The 19,106-nt window shown below is 42.6% G+C and overlaps 1 protein-coding gene across 2 annotated transcripts in view; it reads left to right on the top strand.

The window, feature by feature from the left end:
- dip2ba (disco-interacting protein 2 homolog Ba) overlaps positions 1-19,106 on the top strand; it is a 43,662-nt gene that overhangs the window by 15,159 nt on the left and 9,397 nt on the right. The window contains exons 2-27 of one of the 2 annotated variants that reach the window (XM_031746912.2): positions 7,354-7,425; positions 8,799-8,954; positions 9,517-9,642; positions 9,770-10,006; positions 10,103-10,231; positions 10,634-10,645; positions 11,020-11,139; positions 11,330-11,527; positions 11,856-11,947; positions 12,027-12,137; positions 12,349-12,472; positions 12,651-12,760; positions 12,992-13,094; positions 13,180-13,244; positions 13,360-13,453; positions 13,648-13,767; positions 13,885-13,999; positions 14,492-14,631; positions 14,790-14,926; positions 15,464-15,544; positions 15,629-15,756; positions 16,008-16,122; positions 16,208-16,409; positions 16,563-16,675; positions 18,655-18,735; positions 18,891-19,014. In XM_031746912.2, the coding sequence (XP_031602772.1) occupies positions 7,354-7,425; positions 8,799-8,954; positions 9,517-9,642; positions 9,770-10,006; positions 10,103-10,231; positions 10,634-10,645; positions 11,020-11,139; positions 11,330-11,527; positions 11,856-11,947; positions 12,027-12,137; positions 12,349-12,472; positions 12,651-12,760; positions 12,992-13,094; positions 13,180-13,244; positions 13,360-13,453; positions 13,648-13,767; positions 13,885-13,999; positions 14,492-14,631; positions 14,790-14,926; positions 15,464-15,544; positions 15,629-15,756; positions 16,008-16,122; positions 16,208-16,409; positions 16,563-16,675; positions 18,655-18,735; positions 18,891-19,014 (3,105 nt within the window). The remainder of the gene's footprint in view (positions 1-7,353; positions 7,426-8,798; positions 8,955-9,516; positions 9,643-9,769; positions 10,007-10,102; positions 10,232-10,633; positions 10,646-11,019; positions 11,140-11,329; positions 11,528-11,855; positions 11,948-12,026; positions 12,138-12,348; positions 12,473-12,650; positions 12,761-12,991; positions 13,095-13,179; positions 13,245-13,359; positions 13,454-13,647; positions 13,768-13,884; positions 14,000-14,491; positions 14,632-14,789; positions 14,927-15,463; positions 15,545-15,628; positions 15,757-16,007; positions 16,123-16,207; positions 16,410-16,562; positions 16,676-18,654; positions 18,736-18,890; positions 19,015-19,106) is intronic. The other variant, XM_031746913.2, reaches the window with a different exon arrangement.

The raw sequence follows: 19,106 nt of genomic DNA, 5'->3' as shown, positions 1-19,106 counted from the left end.
TCACATTCGTTTTATTGAGATTTTTATAAGAATATGCCTTAGAAATGAAAAGGGGGGCATAATTAGATTTGTCTTCACAGACTGGAGCAGGCTGAAAGGCAATGAATAAAATATAAAATGAGATCTTTTTCAAATAATAGTGTTGATAGCTCTAAATGTGTAGCGGGTAACGTATTCACCTTACACACAAAAGATTCCAAAAGATTGGAAATCAGACACAGACCCAGCTTATAACACAGGGACTTACAAGCTAGTGTGCTCCAAGTGCCAGCGCTAAGCCCGGATAATTGGAAGTGTTGCGTCAGCGAGGGCATCCGGCGTGATTTCTGTGCCAAATCAAAACATGTGGATCCATCCGCTGTGGTGATCCTTTGGGTGGTGAGGGGTGGGCAAAATTACCTACTTACAATAGCACTGTATACTAAACTGTGTTACATCGTCTGTTCTTGTCACATATTACACAACTCAATGAAAATATATAAAAGCACTGGGGGGTACTACTGCCAGACGCGTTATCATTTGTTTAAATATGTGTTATTAACTTTGCTGTCACCATTTTTGGGTTGTATTTTTTTTAGGGTGTAATTTTCAGAAGACTTTCCCACACCTTGTGTCGAATTTTTATCTGTAAGTTCACTTCATTAGGGACAGCTAGATAAGACTAAAGTGACCTAATACAGCACTCCTGCCAGCAATGTTGAGCTTTTGTTGACACAGTTTTAGTGAAGTGTTGAGTCAACTGTATGTATAATCATGCTATAACCGTGCTATGTTCACTGGCCACTGGTACTGGGTTGGAGGTTTTGCTTCAGAGCTTATTTATTTCTTTGTGGCACAGATTCAACACAGGGCTGAGATTGTGACATGATAGCATCACTTAGTTGCTGCGGTGACTAATGAGGTTTTGGTGCTATTGTTGGATTTTCCTAAAAAGTTTTTGTGCTTCCATTTTATGTCACTGGGAGATCTTGTATTAGAATTTAATAAGTTATGCCTAATAAAACAGCTTGAGCACTTATTTTCTGCATCATTCATTATTGGAAAGATGGACATAAAAAATCGTTCGGAAGGTTAAAGCGACAAATGATAACTAGCCATATTTCGGGCACCGTTGCTCAATCGTGACTAGGCTGGGCAGTTTAACTGTCAGAGTTGTGTTTTCCATCCAACCAAACACAAACCGAATCCAATGGAGATTTTTGACGAGAGAAAGTACACTTACTCAGACCCTTACTCATCTGGCCGGCAGTTCCCTTTAGCCGTCCAGAGATCACTTCATCCTCCCTGTCTGCCTCAAAACCCCCACATGGACTCCCAGGGTCCCAGAGGAATTTTTGGCCTGGATTTGGAGTGGAAAAACATCGTGCTGGAAGTATTAGTGTTTTTGAATCACTATTCAGACATGAACCAAATATCTCCTGAGTGATAACTGATTGATTTTAATACTCAAAAACTGATTTAACTGCTAGCAAACTGAGGGGACCCCCGATTTAGTCAAGGATGCTTGTTGACTTTCTAGATGAACAAACTTTACTGCCTTAAACTTTTTCTTTCTTTCTCTCCCTATGGATGGATATATAGCTAGCTAGCTAGATATGTAATATTTTACAGGATAAATAGTGAAAAATGAAGTCACACTCCCTCTTTTGTGTGTAATGTAATGTAATCCAAGTTTCTCTCCTCTGTTGTGGTAGCCAGTCCAGCTGTGTGTCTGTGTTTGTGCGCCGTGTGTGTTTGTTTTGGTGTTTGGGAGATGACGCTGGTGCTCTAGTGTCACATCCAGTGGTTCTGCACGTCTCATATGTTTATGTCTCTTTTGAATGTTTATATAAACAGTATAAAAATCTTTGATAAATAATCACGCATACATAACTGTTTCACAAGTTGAGCTTTCAGAAATCCAATGATAAGGGGCCTCAGGTTGTTTTTAGTGCTCCAAAACTTAAAGATATTTCATTTATGATCAGTGAAAAGCAGCAGATCCACACAGCTAACAAACTGGATCGAGGGGTGTTCTCAGTTTTCTTAAAAGAGTAAGTTAAATGATTTCCCGGTCATCAAACAACACTGTTTACTGTCAGTCAACCAGATCAATTAAAATGATAATCATTTCAAACCCAGTTAACAGTATTGAAATGAAATTCGTTTCATGGTATGCAAAAGCACAGCAGTGGAACGTTTGTACTTGTCACGCTGCTTCCCTTTCAGAGCATGCTCTATGGAAATAAGCTTCTTACATCTGCTTTAACTAATGACCAGGTGCCATTAAATGGCCTTGGTGTCATACGCATTCATTTGCATTTCCTGTCAAGTGCTATTTATCCATGTTCTCGGCACAGTCTGCCCATTGTTTTTGTGTCACTGCTCAGAGTCTCTATAAATAAGATCTTGTGGGTGACGTTAGTTCCTCCTTTCTCAGCCCCTGTGTTTATGTGTGTATTTATATGTAAATGTGCAGGCTGTGGCTGTTGGTGTGCTGTTTTCCATGTTTTTTTCTAGTTATCCTGTTTATCTCACAGTCATTTTCTCATGGTGGACTTAATAGTACAGCGACTTTTTGCCCTGGTATGTATTTCTTGTGATATAGGGTAGTAACGGTGTTCTAGATTAGCATCACTCTTGTCACCAAACTGTAAACCACAGGCAAACAAAGACACTTTTATGTAGAGCAAACTGGTATCGCTGGCTAGAAGCACCACGCTTAGAAAACAGTCCTGCACTGTACAGAGCCTTGTTCCAGATATTTGTGCCCCCGTCCACACAAACGTCCAGACGGAGAGATATAATCTGTTAGGTTAGATGTAATCTCAGATTACAGATTAGGATAGAGACCAAAATGTGAGCACTGGATGGCTTTCAAGATGTAAAAGCGGGGTTTTATTTACAGCTTTCTGTGTAATCCAGGTAGTTATCTTGTTTGAGTTTCATGGTTGTGTGCATTTATGGGTTGACAGGAAACCTGTCACATGCAGGTCTCTGTGTGCAAAAGACAGTCAGGCAAGCGGAAATTGCGGGTGACAGTCATGTCACTTGCTAATCTGCTCAAAGTAATTATAGAGATCTCTCGGTTGGGGAGGGGGCTTGAATACATATGTGTAAACAGGAGAGGGTCCTTGGAGTTTGCATTCACTGTGACACAATCCATGTTTGCTGAGATTACATCAGATTGTTGCAACATCCGCTACAGAGAAGTGAAAAAAAAACTAAGCAAAAATGCTGTCTCAGTGCCTTTTGTTCATGTATCATGAGCATGTGGATGCCAGGAGGCTTATCAGCTGATTCTTAAGCCATTCAGTACCCCCACCAACCAACACACACACACACACACACACACACACACACACACACACACACACACACACACACACACACACACACACACACACACACACACACACACACACACACACACAATACAAATCTTATGCACTCTAATGTTGCCTTTGTTTGTCTGTGTGTGTGTGTGTGTAGATCAGGTTGACGGATGGGTGGGTGTTAACTGTTAAATAGAGATTCATAGATCAGCTGTTATCTCAGGGTTGAAGCTCAAGGCCAACATTTGGATTTTTCATTCAGGAGAACTGTGCAGTGATTACAGGATGGAGGGAAATCACTGGCATTAAAAAGCGCTTCACTGAGCCTCTCAGTTTTTTCATGACCTAATGAATATCATTTAAAGAGAAGAAATCTTGGCAGCAGTTGCGGCACTGATTGAAAGAGAGGCTGAGGCAGACACTGACCTCGTTGCTTTAGTTTTATATAAATATCTCAAATAAAGTGCTGTTTCTGGGTATTGGCAGCTGGAATTAAACTGCTTCCAATACAAATTTCAGCTCTTCCTGATTGGCCTGGAGGTATAAAGGAGGTCGTTTTTGGTTGCGATTTGTCTCGGTTTTTGTGTTTTATTGTCTTTACCTTAATGCAGGGTGATCTTCTATGCACACCTTACTCTGTCCCTCCTAACCCACTATGTCTGTGCTGTTCTTATACCATTCTTTATTACTCCTCATATACTGACCATTAAGCGTTCTCTTTAACAGCTTTTTTTTCTCCTTTGTATTTGGGGAAAAAAAAAGGGTTCTGTTCATGGGTAATGGTAATCTAAGAAACGAAATTTTAGCTGTATCAGCTACAGCCAGTCCGATGATTCAACATTTGAGCTGCTTGGAAAATCACAGGGAGCAAATGTTATGTCATGAATGCTTAATGCCCAGCTATGTCATCAGAGAGAAATTCACTTTTCATGATGGTTTCAGTTCTTGGATTTGATTTGACACGGTCACGAGGCACACAGTGCTGTAGGCGTCCATTGACTTGATCCTCTTTCACAGGTTCATAAAAATATTTTTTTTTTCGCTTTTTCGAGCATATGTCATGCCACATATAAGTCGGAAGCAGAACCAGGGTGTTCTCCTGTGGCCTCCTCCCAGGGAGGCTTTAGCAAAGAACCCACAGGAAAGTAATCATTATTGTAATAGTTTGAGGTTTTATTCACAAATGATCAGAAATAACCAGAAAAAATTGCCTTTGTGTGTTGCTACCTGTCTAAGACCCAATCGGAGCCTCCCGAAAAACACCCTGACAACAAGATCAAGATGTGTAGGCGTGGAGTGATGCACAGCGCACAAATAAACAGTTAATCTCCAAAAACTCAAATGGCTCTAATGTGCCGGATCATAGTGGAGAATGCCAGTGCAGATTAAATCTGAAGTGCTCCGTAATACCCTACTGTGTCAGAAGAAGTTGTAGCCCTCCGCAGTTATCGGTGTGGCTGGGAATGCCGTTCATGTGAGTGTGTTTATCCCCTCTGTGACCCCGCGCTGCCAGCTATTAGGAGATCAGTCCACTGTATGACTTGTCTTGAAGTATGAGGTCAACATCGGATATTTTAAAAGAAGACTCACAGGGTCACTGTCATCTGGTCTTGAATGAGCTCTGAAAATGTCACAAACAGAACGATTAACACATAAAGAAAAAGTCAGTTAAATGGTCTGGCTGCCAAGGAGAAGGACTGTGATAATTGCTTATAGATGTGAGATTTGTCACACATTTTTATACGCTCTTAAAGACACATTCATTGCTGATACTGTGCCTCTATCACAGCATGCTGGGCAGGTTCAGCCGATCCTTGGACAAAATACGCATTCCTGGTTTGACATACTGACACACATCTCACAGAGAAGGCCTGTAGTGCCAGTACACCTCAGGCCCTGTCAGCATTCATTCTCTTGTGTGCTGAAGCGCCCTTTAACCTGCCCCAGCTGTGTATACACACACATGCACAGATACATTAGCTTCCTGCACCTCAGGGGAGTTTTTGGAACTATGAGCATGCTCTCTTGGCCAGTTGGCCCTCTCTGTTAGTATGGTGTTTTCCAATCAGCACATTCCTCTTTCTCTAGACAGACACAGTGAGACGATTTTGGCAGCACACACAGGGTGGGGTAATGCTCATATCCTGTCCCCTGACCTCAGATTACACACACGCACAGTTACTGTACTGTTTTTGTTCATGCTAACACTCAAAAACACCACATTCTTGCACTTAACACATACAGCTTTTTCTCTGTTTTGAACCAGCTGTCACAGTCAGTCTTTAAACCCAGAGCCTTTCAGCGTCTTTCTTCCCACTGCCAGCCACATAGCTGGTGTGCCTGTGCCAATCCGTGCCTGTTGTACTTGCCCGACACCAGCACAGACTCTCTTCTGTCTGCGTTAATGACCGACAGCGCTCCGTCCATCTTTCCATCTCTTCCCCTTCTTCCCTCCCGGCACCAATTGGGCACCAGGACTGGGCTTGGCATAACCTTGTCTCCGACAACAATAGCTGCTCCAGTCCACTACAATCAAGTTGCTGCCGATTGCCTCGCTTGCATGTCTGCCTATGAGTGTTTTCCTGTGTATAAACAAGTCTGTAGCATGCCAGAGAGATGGAGAAACAAAGACTGCAACAAGCTGCTGTGTCTGAATTTCAGCCTAGTGTGTGAACCCAGGCATGAACTCCAAGCTGAATGCTCGCCATCCCCATTTTTTTTTTTTTCTCCCCTGCACAGAGGGAATGACAAAGCACTCAGTCACACACTCCCTTTCACTCTAAAACTGTTCAACTTTGTTTTGTTGGCTTTTTCTCTGCAAATGTTATTCACTTTTACTCTGCTTCTCATAATATGAGTATTGTGAAACCTCCAAATTGTATTGGAAGGATTTAAAAAAAAAAGAAGTCTCATATTTAACCCATTCTGGCAGGCACACACACACAGTCATAGAGGGGACTTCCTTTCTGATTCTCTTGTTTATACAAGCAAATCCCACACTCCAGTGGATAGTGACCAGAGTGTGAGAAAACTTTAAGACAAAACACACTCTATCTCAGTCACACACGAAACTCCCCACCCAGCCCCGGCTTATCCAGCAGACCTCCCTCCAGTCTCCCTGCTGAACCTTGGCTCACCATTTCTCTCCTTATTTTCTTTCGTTGTTGCTTAATGCACACACTAGTCTGCATTCCCTGTTGCTGCTGCCAGTGACTCTCAGCTTTCCCCCCCCCATGCTCTCTGTAGGTCCCCCTCATTGTCGCTGGTCAGTGTGGAGGAGGTGTCAGGAGATTGAGGTTAAGCAGCCGTTTGGCGATTGGCACTTGACATAGCATGAGGTGCTATCGCTGGACACAAAAGAAGGCGACTAACAGAGAGAGTGTGGGAGATTGTAGCATTAGGATTGTTTGTGTTTTCAAGGGGAGTGTGTGTATGTAAGGGTGTGTCTTTCATGCATGTTTGCTCGGTGAGCAGACTGTGTGTTTTGGGGTCCCAGTTAAATGGACTTTGTCAGGCCTGTGCGGCTCTGTAGCACACTCTAGTATCACTGGGAGTCCTGCCAGGCCGAGGCCGAACGAGGAAGGGGTGGTGCTGGGTCTACAGTGGGAAAAGGTCGGGAGAGATAAATGACCGAGTCCCATGTGAAACTGGCTCACATGGCTTCCTTTTTTGCTCTGCTTACCATCCCAACTGTTCCCAATGTTTTGGCATTGTTCTCTGCCTAGTTACGTGCTGCTCGGCGGAATCATATTTGGGTTTTATAGCCAGCAGGCATGTTTATTCACTGGGGCTAATGTAAGGCCAAACAATGGCGTTATCTCTTCGCCTTGTTGTAAATGGACTTAGCTGTCAACATGTGGAGTTCAGTGGATTTGGTTTAAAGTGGATTATTATTATGACTCAACCCTCTGAAAATGTATTAGTGAAAGCAGAGGCTGTACATGTGTGTGTCTGTGAGTCTGTGTGTACGCAGTTGTCTGGAGTTTGTGTGGTAATTATGACTAACCTAACAGTTTGGTGTTGCTGTCCTCTCTCCTAGGTGACATCACGCAGAAGGGCTATGAGAAGAAGAGAGCCAAGCTGCTGGCCTCCTACATCTCCCATTTGCCAAGTAAGACCAGTTCTTCTTCTGCTCTTGGAATTTTTTCATCTCCCATTAAAGCCTTCCTTCTTCCTTTTCTCCATTTGTTTTTTTTTCCGCCTCCCCTGTCTGCAGTGTTATTGTTGTTCAGGCTGAAAAGCAAAACAAGGCTAGATTGCATAAGAAGATTCCTCAAATTTACATTTGAGCTGATTATTCTTTCACATGTGAAAAATAAAACGGAGGGAAAAAATGGATTCTTTATGTCGTATTGTAGTTTTTTTTTCTTTTTTCATTTCTTTGAGAAGAAACTTTACTGACTTCTCAGTGTGAGTGTTGATTGTCTTTGTCCAAGTTAGCAACATAATTTCTGGCTTTCTGTGGCACTCTAGTGGCCAAAATGAGAATTGCACATAAGGTGACCAGTGATGCACAAATATCTTTAATTAACTGCATCACCACAAGTAAGCCACAGATGAACAAACCCATAGTTCCTGTCAGACTTTCTGCTGTATTTAATGCGTACCCAGTAAATCTGATACATTCTGAAACTGGTTTCAGTTTACAGCTGTGGGGAAGTACTAAAGCTTCTCTGTGTTACTGTGTGTCAGACAAACTGACTTGACTGTCAGTTTCCTCAAGCAAGGGTGTGGTGTTTCCTTCGGAAAGTATTGCACCGTGCTAGCAGCGGCATGAAAAAAAAATCTTTCTTGATGTATCACTTTAAGCTATTTCAAAAAAAAAAAGAAAAAAGAGAGCACCACTACACTTCCCTTTCCTCTAGTTTAACCTTTGTTTTGGCTTCTGCTGCCAAAACATTTATGTGATTACACACAAAGATTGTATATTAATCTAGATTTCATTTGGAAAAAACTTTTTTTTTTTTTAAATACTTGAATGAAAGTCCCATTGTTTTTAGTGATTTTTGCTTTCATTTGACTTTTGCTGGCAGCTTGCTTTGAATGTCAGAGCATACACCAGAAAGCTTTGAATCTCCAGGGGTGACCTTGTGCTCCTTCACTGGTCCTGTTATCCCTCAAAACCATCATCTCCTCAGGGACTCAGTTACCCAGTTCCCTCTGGGAGGAAAAGACAGTTCACTAAAAATATAAATGTAACCCAGTTTCATGTACTCTGTTAGCAGTATAACTTGCATCAGTCAAGTACATGTCCTTATTTCACTGTTCACAGGCTCTGTATGAGGCTAAATTTGGAGAGCTTCAGAGAAGGTCATATAATATTTATGCCTACACGTTGCTGTAATAGCATTATGTAAAGCAAGAGTGTGCTCTGTTTGTCTGAATTTCCTGGATCTCATGTTAGATTGTTTGTTTTGCTTTTATTAATGTTCCCCTAAATATAGACTTTTATTGACTTTTCACATGCTGGGCTCTGTTCTGCAGATGTGGATCTGCCTCTACCAGATGTGCAGCTTTCCCCGAGCCGCAGTGCCGACCCTAGCCCCAGTCCTGAGGCCCCGGGCCCCTCCACCTCTTCAGCCTCCAGACACCATCGTTCACACCGGAGCGGAGGCGCCAGGGACGAGCGCTACAGATCAGGTATGCAGCACAAAATTCACTACAAAAGCACACAGGTACAGTTGGAGTCAAAAGTTTACATCATTGAGTTTCTTTAAATAGTTTCTTTGATTTGGAATGAAGGTACAACAAGAGTGGAATGAATGCAAACAATTCAAGTCATTGTTTTAACTTTAATTGTTAAGTTAAAAATCAATAAAATAGAATTTCATTGATTTGGGAGATATATCCCCACAAATTTTCAACAGGGTTTAATGTTGGCGCGCTAATGGCATAACCTAGTGCTCCAGCAATTTCCAGTTCATGGCAGGCTTGAGCCTTGGTGGTTCCTGGGTTGGTCCTAAACATCCTTATCATCTGAGGGTGACAGAAATTTCTCCAAGAGACCTTATCAACTTCTGCAAATCTATAATTGTCCTTGGATATCTTCACTGAGTTAGCTGGATTTTTCCATTGTCCAGAGAATTGATCAATCTAATGAGTGCTATTAATCATGATCACTAACGAGAAGTTTACAGGTTTTGGCCTTGTCCTTGTTGTTTTTCTTTGTTTTTCTCACTCTGGTTATTCTCTATTTATGTAGACATCCATACAGAAGCTGTCCAGGCAGCACTGGCCAAACATAAAGAGGAGAAAATGGCACTTCCCATGCCAACCAAGAGGCGCTCAGCCTTTGTCCAGTCTCCCATAGATACCTGCACACCTCCAGGTAAGCTTGGTTCCTCCCACTCTGAGATCAGATGGTTGCTGGTGATTGTAGCTCCTAAAAAATACCCTTACCAAAACATTAAAAGTTATTGAATTATATTTTTTTTCATGTTTTCTCTTACTCTTAGACACATCTTCTGCATCAGAGGATGAAGGCTCGCTGCGCAGAAAGGCAGCACTCAGTGCAGCACTGGCTCAGACCCTGCAGAGCCCCGACTACTGGATCAACCGCTCCGTCCAAAGCTCTTCCACATCCTCATCTGCTTCCTCCACCCTCTCCCATGGAGAGCCCAAGACTCAGCCCCAGCCCCAGCCTCAGCCTGCTGTTTCCTTGTTAGCTGACGTGCTAGCCCACACACGCATCGGTAAACTGTCCTGATGGAGAACTCCCAGCGTTAATCCATAAATCTCAGTGATAGTGTCACTGCCATTAATTATGCTATTTTTCTCCACCCTAACAGAAAACAGTGTCCCCCCAGATGTGACGTCCTCTGCTTCTCAAGACAGAGGGTCCAGGGTGGATCTTCCCCCAGCAGTCAGGGGCATGAGCCGTGGACAGAGCCGCTCCAGCATGCTGGATACTGCTGACGGTACACTCACTTAAGCCAGAATGTCTGTTAACGTCTGGCTATGGTACAAATGTATCTAAGGGTTTATGTTTCTGCAAAAGTGGGGAGAAAAACTGCTAAAGAATTGTTCATTTTCTGAAATATTTGGAATCTGGGTGACTGTCATTTGGTTCTTTCCTCATTTCAAGCAGTTCAGTCATTTTCATATTCTAATCATGACATCGGACGATATATTTCTGTTTTGCATTGGCTACGGGATTGAATGTGTTCCAATCAACATACAATCTACCCATGTTCATCCTCGATCACCTTCAACATCATCCTCATTTCACTGTGTGGTGAATGCTGCTAACGACGGATATTTTGTGTTCTTTCTTTTGGGTCCATTAATCCTGTCCCTGTCTTGACTTTGATTTAAAAAAGGAAAAAGAAAAGGTAATATACATCGAACCTGGGGAAGGGGAGGGATGCCGAAGAGGCCCCGAGAAGCTTGCTTTCCATCCTGATATCTATCTCTCTTTATGTTTGTCTCATGCTGTAGGTGTAGAAGTAGAAATCTTCCTTTATAGTATTTTCCTAAAAGAATTGTCCACTCTGTGTCTCCTCGAGTGCAAATTTCCCTTTCAAATTTTTCCTGCTGCTGATTCTGTTCCTGACTGTGCTAGTGCGTAGGATACTGCCTGTGTGAGCGAGAGAGCGTGTGTTAAAGTAGAGATTCGTGTTTGAATAAACTTGCATGTGTGGGTGTCTGCGTGTCATTGTTTGTTTGCATATGTTGGTGACGGCGGCTGCTCTCGGTGTTTGTCCAGGCGTGCCTGTCAGCAGCAGGGTGTCCACTAAGATCCAGCAGCTGTTGAACACACTCAAACGTCCCAAAAGACCACCGCTCAGCGAATTCTTCCTCGATGACTCTGAGGAAATCGTAGAAGGTGTGGCACATAACACAATATGTCATGCTTGATTTTCACTGTTGTGTGTACTACAGCACGGAAATCCTCTTGGTTGTTTTGAAAAGGGTTTTCACTTCTTTAGGAAGTCACCCAGAGTTTTGTGACATCACAGTGTTACAGCGTTACACCCAGTACTCACAGTTTCTTTCTTGCCAATTTTCATGCCTAGTTCCCCAACCGGACCCCAACACCCCGAAGCCTGAGGGACGTCAAATCATCCCAGTGAAGGGGGAGCCCCTCGGGGTGGTCAGTAACTGGCCTCCTGCCCTGCAGGCTGCCCTTGCCCGCTGGGGGGCCACTCAGGCCAAAAGCCCTGCCCTCACTGCCCTGGACATCACTGGCAAACCACTCTACACACTCACATATGGTGAGCGACACGTCGCCTCGTAGGAATATTAAAGTCGATTTTGAGGCATAAATATGGGTGTCTGTATTGTTGTGTCCACTCTATAAATGTCAGGTATATTTTTTGCATATGAGCTGGATCAAAGGAAGAAATATTTGTTGGCCCGAGTAGAACAACTCCCACATTACATTGCCTCCAGTGTGGACCCATAGTGGGTTGGGAAGTTAAGCGATCATGGAACAGTTATGCAACAATAATACACAGTAATTTAACAGTAAGAAATCTGGCCTTTGGAAAACAAGATGACTTTTTTATCTCCTTTTTTTTTTTTTTTTTTTAACTTCCATAGGTAAACTGTGGAGTCGCAGTCTGAAACTGGCCTATACCCTTCTGAATAAACTGGGCACAAAGACTGAGCCTGTCCTTCAACCTGGAGATCGAGTAAGAGTTTGTCAGTCATTTCTTCCCAAGTAAATTGTAAAGTAGCACAACGAGAAAAATCATTTTCTCTGCTTCTTAGGTGGCGTTGGTGTATCCAAACAGTGACCCTGGCATGTTCTGGGTGGCCTTCTACGGCTGTCTGTTAGCTGAAGTCATCCCTGTGCCTATTGAGGTGCCGCTGTCCCGACAGGTAAATATACCTGTTTTCATAGCAGTTTTTCTGTGGGATTTCTGAAAAATGCTACACATGTTTAGGACCAAACGCATGGTTTATGATAATGAGAGCCTCACCAGTATACTATTAACATTATCATTATTATTATTTCTTTTAGTTGTCACAGTTTTGTCTGCTTGCCTGTCCTTGTGTGTTGAAGTTTCCTGACCTAAGCCTCTTTTCATAGGATGCAGGGAGCCAGCAGATTGGGTTCCTATTGGGCAGCTGTGGTGTGAGTTTGGCGCTGACCAGTGAGGTGTGTCTCAAAGGGCTGCCCAAGACACAAAATGGAGAGATCATCCAGTTCAAAGGTCAGCAAGACTAAACTGCCTCTGCTAATGCTGCTGGCTCATCGGGAATAATCTCTGGATGCTGTCATTTTATTGCGATATTAGTGTAATTAGTGCAACTGAATACATGTCCTTTTTTCCTGGTGACAGCTGTAATAGTTTTTGTGTGCTCCATGTTCTTTGTGTCTGCGTGTTGCAGGTTGGCCAAGGATGAAATGGGTAGTGACCGACACTAAGTACCTGACCAAACCATCCAAAGACTGGCAGCCTCACATTCCCACTGCCAACACAGACACTGCCTACATAGAGGTAGGCAGTTCAATGCATTTCTAATTTCTCCATTCTAATTTAGATTAAATCAGTTTATCTTTAGTAAACTGTTATATATTCAATTATTTATCTTCTGTAACTCGCACACTATTATTTGACTCTGATATTAATTGTGACATGTTGTTGACATCTGTGTGTGTGTGTGTGTGTGTGTGTGTGTGTGTGTGTGTGTGTGTGTGTGTGTGTGTGTGTGTTTCTTTCTCGCTAAAGTACAAAGCGAGTAAGGAGGGAACAGTGATGGGAGTCGCTGTGTCCAAGATCGCAATGCTGACTCACTGTCAAGCTTTGACTCAAGCCTGTAACTACTGTGAAGGTCAGAGACTATAATACACTGTATGTAACTTTACGGACTTGAAGCTGGTGAACGCACTCATTTGCTTATGTGTTTTCTATCTTAGGGGAGACACTGGTCAATGTGTTGGACTGTAAGAAAGATATGGGCTTGTGGCATGGCGTCTTAACGGTGAGACTGGATGTTTAGCTTTCTGCTGCTGACTAGATGCCCTTTATTACTTTGGTGTGTGGTACAGTATGTTATTGACACTGTTTGTTTACATGTATTTTTTCCTTCCCTGCAGAGTGTCATGAACAGAATTCACACCATTACTGTGCCATATGCTGTCATGAAGGCCTGTCCCATGTCCTGGGTGCAAAGGGTTCATATTCACAAAGGTTGAGCCAAATGTTCTTACTTTTATACTCCATATTCTTATAATTTTACTATGTTTGCTTAGTTAATAAGCAAACAATATTATTAAAACCGAGTATTTTACAGACTGCTAGGATAATAATAATGTTAGAAAATAAATTTAATAAGAAAAAAGTAGAGAAATGATGCTTAAGGGATTTTTCTTACCCTCTCACAGCACGTGTGGCCTTGGTGAAGTGCCGTGACCTCCACTGGGCCATGATGGCCCATAAAGAACAGAAAGACATCAACTTGTCTTCGATACGCATGCTTATAGTAGCTGATGGAGCCAACCCATGTGAGTAACTCATGTAATAAACAGTCACTATACATGGCCATTTTAAAATGTTGTGCTGTGAGTTTAAGCTGCTTTCACCTACTTTTGTTAATGTTTTCATCCTTTGTTTACCCTCAGGGTCTGTGTCCTCGTGTGACGCTTTCCTGAATGTGTTCCAGTCTCATGGTTTGAAGCCTGAGGTCATTTGTCCATGTGCCACCTCTCCCGAGGCCCTGACTGTGGCCATCCGCAGGTACAACGTGAACCACACGAACAAAGAGATAAACAGAGAGACATGTGCTTTCACACATACAGAGATCGGATCTCCACTCAACATTTCATCTATTCTTAAATCAGCTTGAAAAGGGGAAGCTGTAATGTTCACACTGCATTGTGACAAGCGACACAGTGTTATAAGCGTTAAGCGTTTCTTAACGACTTCTAGTTGGTCACTGAGAAGTTTTAAAAACTGGTACTTGCACGCTTTTTACTGACTTTTTCGTGCATTAGCAGGCCTCAGCAGTTCATTAGCTTTCATCTCTGTAAGAACAAAATCTATACAGTTAAATTTAACTGAGACGTCCTTTATTGAAAATGCATGAAATCTGTAAATATTAATAGGGATGCAGCAATTACACGCAAATAGTATGGGTCATGAAAATGGAAAAATACACTTTTCAGAATAAAAAGTTAAAAGCATGCACACTTTTTAAATTTTTAAATTTTATTTTCTTACCTTGTACAGGCCAGGTGCACGAGGTGCTCCGCTGCCAGCCAGGGCCATCCTGTCCATGGGCGGGCTGAGCCACGGAGTGATCCGGGTGAACACAGAAGACAAGAACTCTGCTCTGACTGTACAGGATGTGGGTCACATTATGCCTGGAGGTTAGCCACAACTGTTAGGTGTAATTGACAGTGCAGAAGTGCAGCAGCTGTCACATCTTTACTGTACATTCGTACTGTATGACCTTTTTTTTTTTTTAGAATACAGAAACTCAAGTCTACATAATTCTAATGTTTTGACCTGTTTTTGTTCGTTTCAGCTCTGATGTGCATTGTGAAACCAGAGGGATCTCCTCAGCTGTGCAAGACGGATGAGATAGGAGAGATCGTGATCAACTCACGTGCTGGAGGCACCATGTACTACGGCCTACCGGGTGTCACCAAAACCACATTTGAGGTCTGTCACGGGTTTAATGTTGTCACACAAATTACAGCTTTGTACCAACATTTACTTTTAAAATGGTAAATGTTGGTGGTATAAAAGGTATAACATAATGTGGCTTTTGTGTTAGTAGAATGGGACATGATATGAAGTTTACATCAGTCTCTGTATGTCCCCTCTTATTTCTGCTATAATGAGCTCTGTCCCTTCTTGTTTGACCTTGTGAATTTAAAATATGGACTCATGGAAAAGGAGTACTAGTTTAAAATTACCCACTAGATGGAGCCACAGACTTCACTGAATAATTGCTTTATTTGTATTTCCTCATTTACTAATAAAATGCTTTATAGACTTGATTGAGTTGAAATATTGTCCCATTATTTTTATTAATAAAACCCCACTAAGTGTTTCTTTTTGGCTTATACTATGTTATACTACTACAACTGCAGTATTTGGAGTATGCAGTATATTTACCCTTGAAATGCAATCCCAGACCTTTTTTTCTCTGCTGTATTTATGACACTAGTCTCTCTCATCTGTGCTAATTTCTAGGTGATTCCAGTAAATCAAGCCGGAGCGCCCGTTGGAGAAATTCCCTTCACTCGAACTGGCCTGCTTGGATTCGTGGGACCGGTAGGTCACACATACACAATTACAGTAGTTCCAGTACTCTGCAATTTGGATGTCTGAGCTGAGTTAAATATGTCTGCTCCACAGGGGAGTCTGGTATTTGTTGTGGGAAAGATTGAGGGGCTCCTGATGGTGAGCGGGCGACGGCACAATGCAGACGACCTGGTGGCCACGGCGCTAGCAGTGGAGCCTGTCAAAACAGTTTACAGGGGGAGGTGAGACACTGACAGGCCGCTGTGAACCACAGTGAGGTTTCACTGTGCTCTCAGCGTGTGTGTTCATGCATTACATTACTTCATAATGCACACTGAGTAAGAATGTTCTAGCGACGCACACATGTGAGCAAGGATAATTTAGTGATATTTAATTGGTAATTAGTACAAATCCCTTCAGCATCCTGCAGCTTCTGCTGGTTACTTTGTCTAGCTGTGCGTTTGCACTCACTCCTCTGCTGTTGTCTGTGCAGGATCGCAGTGTTTTCTGTGACGGTGTTTTATGATGAGAGGATAGTGATTGTGGCAGAGCAGAGGCCTGATGCCAGTGAAGAAGACAGCTTCCAGTGGATGAGTCGAGTGCTGCAGGTGAATCACACATCTGTTCATATCATCTTGATTAATATTATGTTATACTGTATTAACGTGTACTTGATGCATATTCCATCTTCAGGCCATTGACAGTATCCACCAGGTTGGCCTGTACTGTCTCGCGCTCGTCCCAGCCAACACCCTCCCAAAGACGCCTCTGGGAGGCATCCACATCTGTGAAACCAAGCAGAACTTTTTGGAGGGAAACCTTCACCCCTGTAATATCCTCATGTGCCCACACACCTGTGTTACAAACCTGCCCAAGCCCCGGCAGAAACAGCCAGGTGGGTCAACTTAGACATTATGGAATCATGCTTGTATACAATATAAAGCTGCAGCATGAAGAAGGAGCCAGAAATTATGAGCATGTGCCATCAGCTGGCAGTTGAAAGTTTGTCGTTGTGTAACCGACTCTTGGTTGTTTCTGATCTCCTCAGTGGACGTTGGTCCAGCTTCTATGCTGGTTGGCAACTTGGTGGCAGGGAAACGGATCGCCCAGGCTATAGGGAGAGAGCTGGGCGTGGTGGAGGACCAGGATCTCATTCGAAAGGTACTGCCACACAGACCAAACTCCACTGACTTCATATATATGAGGTCTAGTAGTGGATTTAGCACAGTGCAGCACAGTTTTTCAGCAGTTTAGTTTGTAGGAATTTGAATTGCCTTAATATTTAAAGGAGTCAGTATCTATAATGTTTACAACACCTGCACAGTGAGACCATTAATAAAAGATTTGCACGCTATAGCAAAACTCCAATGGTTGCTTTATAGATGGCAGAAGATTAATGAGCAATTGTTTAGTTCAGATTGCTGTATTGACATTATTATAAGCTGAACTTGTTTGGATTTTGGCTAAAAAAAAAAATGCTTAATTCATATAGTAACTGGAAAATGATCAAATTCTTTAAGCATTTTAATGTCATACAAACTTGTTCAAATTAAACTGGTAAAGTAAACTGATGTGTAAATATGCCATGAATGCAGGTTTAATGAGATGAGCCTGCGTCTGTCAGGCAGTACGACTGCTGATGCCTTATCCTAAATCTCTGTTGTTGTTCTGCCTTTACTTTGCTTGGGTTGGGCTTTAGCTCTGTATGTGGCCCACCATGATGGTAAGGCTCTAGTCTGGCCTCCCCTCCCCCCTGCATCCCCCCACCCGCCTCTTTGTTCATGCTGCTTCTGTCAGTCAGCTGTGGTAACCTGACGGCCACCAGGTACAGCTTAGCCCGGCGAGATGACCGAGCAGGCTGGCCTTTTGTCCAGCAGAGGTCCACACATTAAAACTAATATACAGGAGCACATTACAAATGAAGTCACATCCTACATTCATCAGGGCCTTATTTAATAGTCCCACGTCGCCGTCTTATTTTAAGACTGGCGTTGGCCAGCAGCCTGCTGCAGCTTTGCCAGACTAAAAAGTCTGCAATGAATTAAAAGACATTGATCTCCTCTGAGTGAGAGGAAGTTTCTTATCTTTTACAAAATGTGCAAGTGCAAGGCTTAAGCGATTATGATCTGTCACTTAGCATATATAACTGCAGAAGATGTTCTAATAATATACTGTGATGTACTATACGTATATCCTGTGCATTAGTACGAATTAGAATATTAATTAGACGTATTTTGACGTGCACCTCTGCTTCCTGTGTTCACTGTGACGCTCCCACGTGCAGCATGGCTTTATGAGTTGCCAGGGCAGCTGGTCTGCATGATGTGACTCCTCACTCATTCTTGACCAGAGCACGGCGTGTTGCGTGATTGAGAGAGTGGGTGGCACAAACGATTACTTTTCCAGTGTCTGACGGTGCGATACTGCTGAATATCCCTGTACGTCGAGGTGGTGTTATCTTTACTTGTTTTTTTAATGTTTGTTTTTTTACGTGCTTCCTAGTGGTCACCTGGCTTCTGTCTTGTAAAGGGATTCTTTACTTTCAGGTCCTGTCCTTGTGTGTCTGGTGCACTGCTTCCTCGGCTTTTTGACACCACAGATCGAGAGGCTAATGACATTAATATATTAATAGTTCTATTAATACTCATTTATGTAACTGCGTAAATCTCGTGAAGTACCTTTATTTAAGAAACAGCATTCCTTGGCACTCGTGTAGCAGAAACCTTTTTTTTTTAAATCAAAGTTATCAAAGTTGTTATGACCCCTTTGTCTTAAAGGTCCAGTTTGCCTCCTTCCTGGTGCAGATGGTCCCAGCATGACCTTTCACAACTTAAAAAAACCAAATACTCTGGACACCTCTGTGCTCCTGTTGCGTCACACTGTGTCCTTGACGTACTTTAAAGTGTTTTCTGTTTAAATTGAACAAATCTGTCACAGAGAGGACTCAGATTATATATTTATTTGTTATTTTGAAGACAGGCTTTAAAATGTTTTTCTCTTTAATCACTTTTAAATATGTTATTATTTGCCAACAGTGCCGCTTTGTGTAATTATATCTGTGCATTAAAACATTGTATGTGTGTTTAATCATCCATCTGTGATGCGTATGTAATGAGCGATTCCTTTCTTTGCCTTTTCAGCACCAGTTCTTGTCTGAAGCTCTGCAGTGGAGAGCCCAAATGGACCCTGACCATGTTTTATACGTGCTGCTCAATGCTAAGGTAGGCTAAACATGAGCATACTGTAAACATGAGAGACGTGCGCACACGTGTCGTGCACCATTACCATTCTTTTACCTCGGAAATGGTGCCACTCTGTAAATGGTGATCCATTTTGTTGTATGAGATCATCTGTACAAGCACTGTTTTTGCTCTAGGGGGTAGCAGTGTGCACAGCAACTTGTGCTCAGCTACACAAGAGAGCAGAGAAAATCACAGCTACCCTGATGGAGAGAGGAGGTCTCAACACAGGAGACAACGTGGTGCTGCTTTATCCCCCGGGTACGCACGCCGTTATTATACGTTTCATCTTTTCTTAGTTTTTCATATCAAATAAAATGTAAAAGTGCTGTTGTTTAACGTTCCGTAGTACT

The sequence above is a fragment of the Oreochromis aureus genome, linkage group 20 (assembly GCF_013358895.1).
Source record: "Oreochromis aureus strain Israel breed Guangdong linkage group 20, ZZ_aureus, whole genome shotgun sequence".
Classification (NCBI taxonomy): domain Eukaryota; kingdom Metazoa; phylum Chordata; class Actinopteri; order Cichliformes; family Cichlidae; genus Oreochromis; species Oreochromis aureus.
The sequence above is the reverse complement of the archived record's forward strand: the minus strand, read 5'-3'. Positions and strand labels throughout refer to the sequence as shown.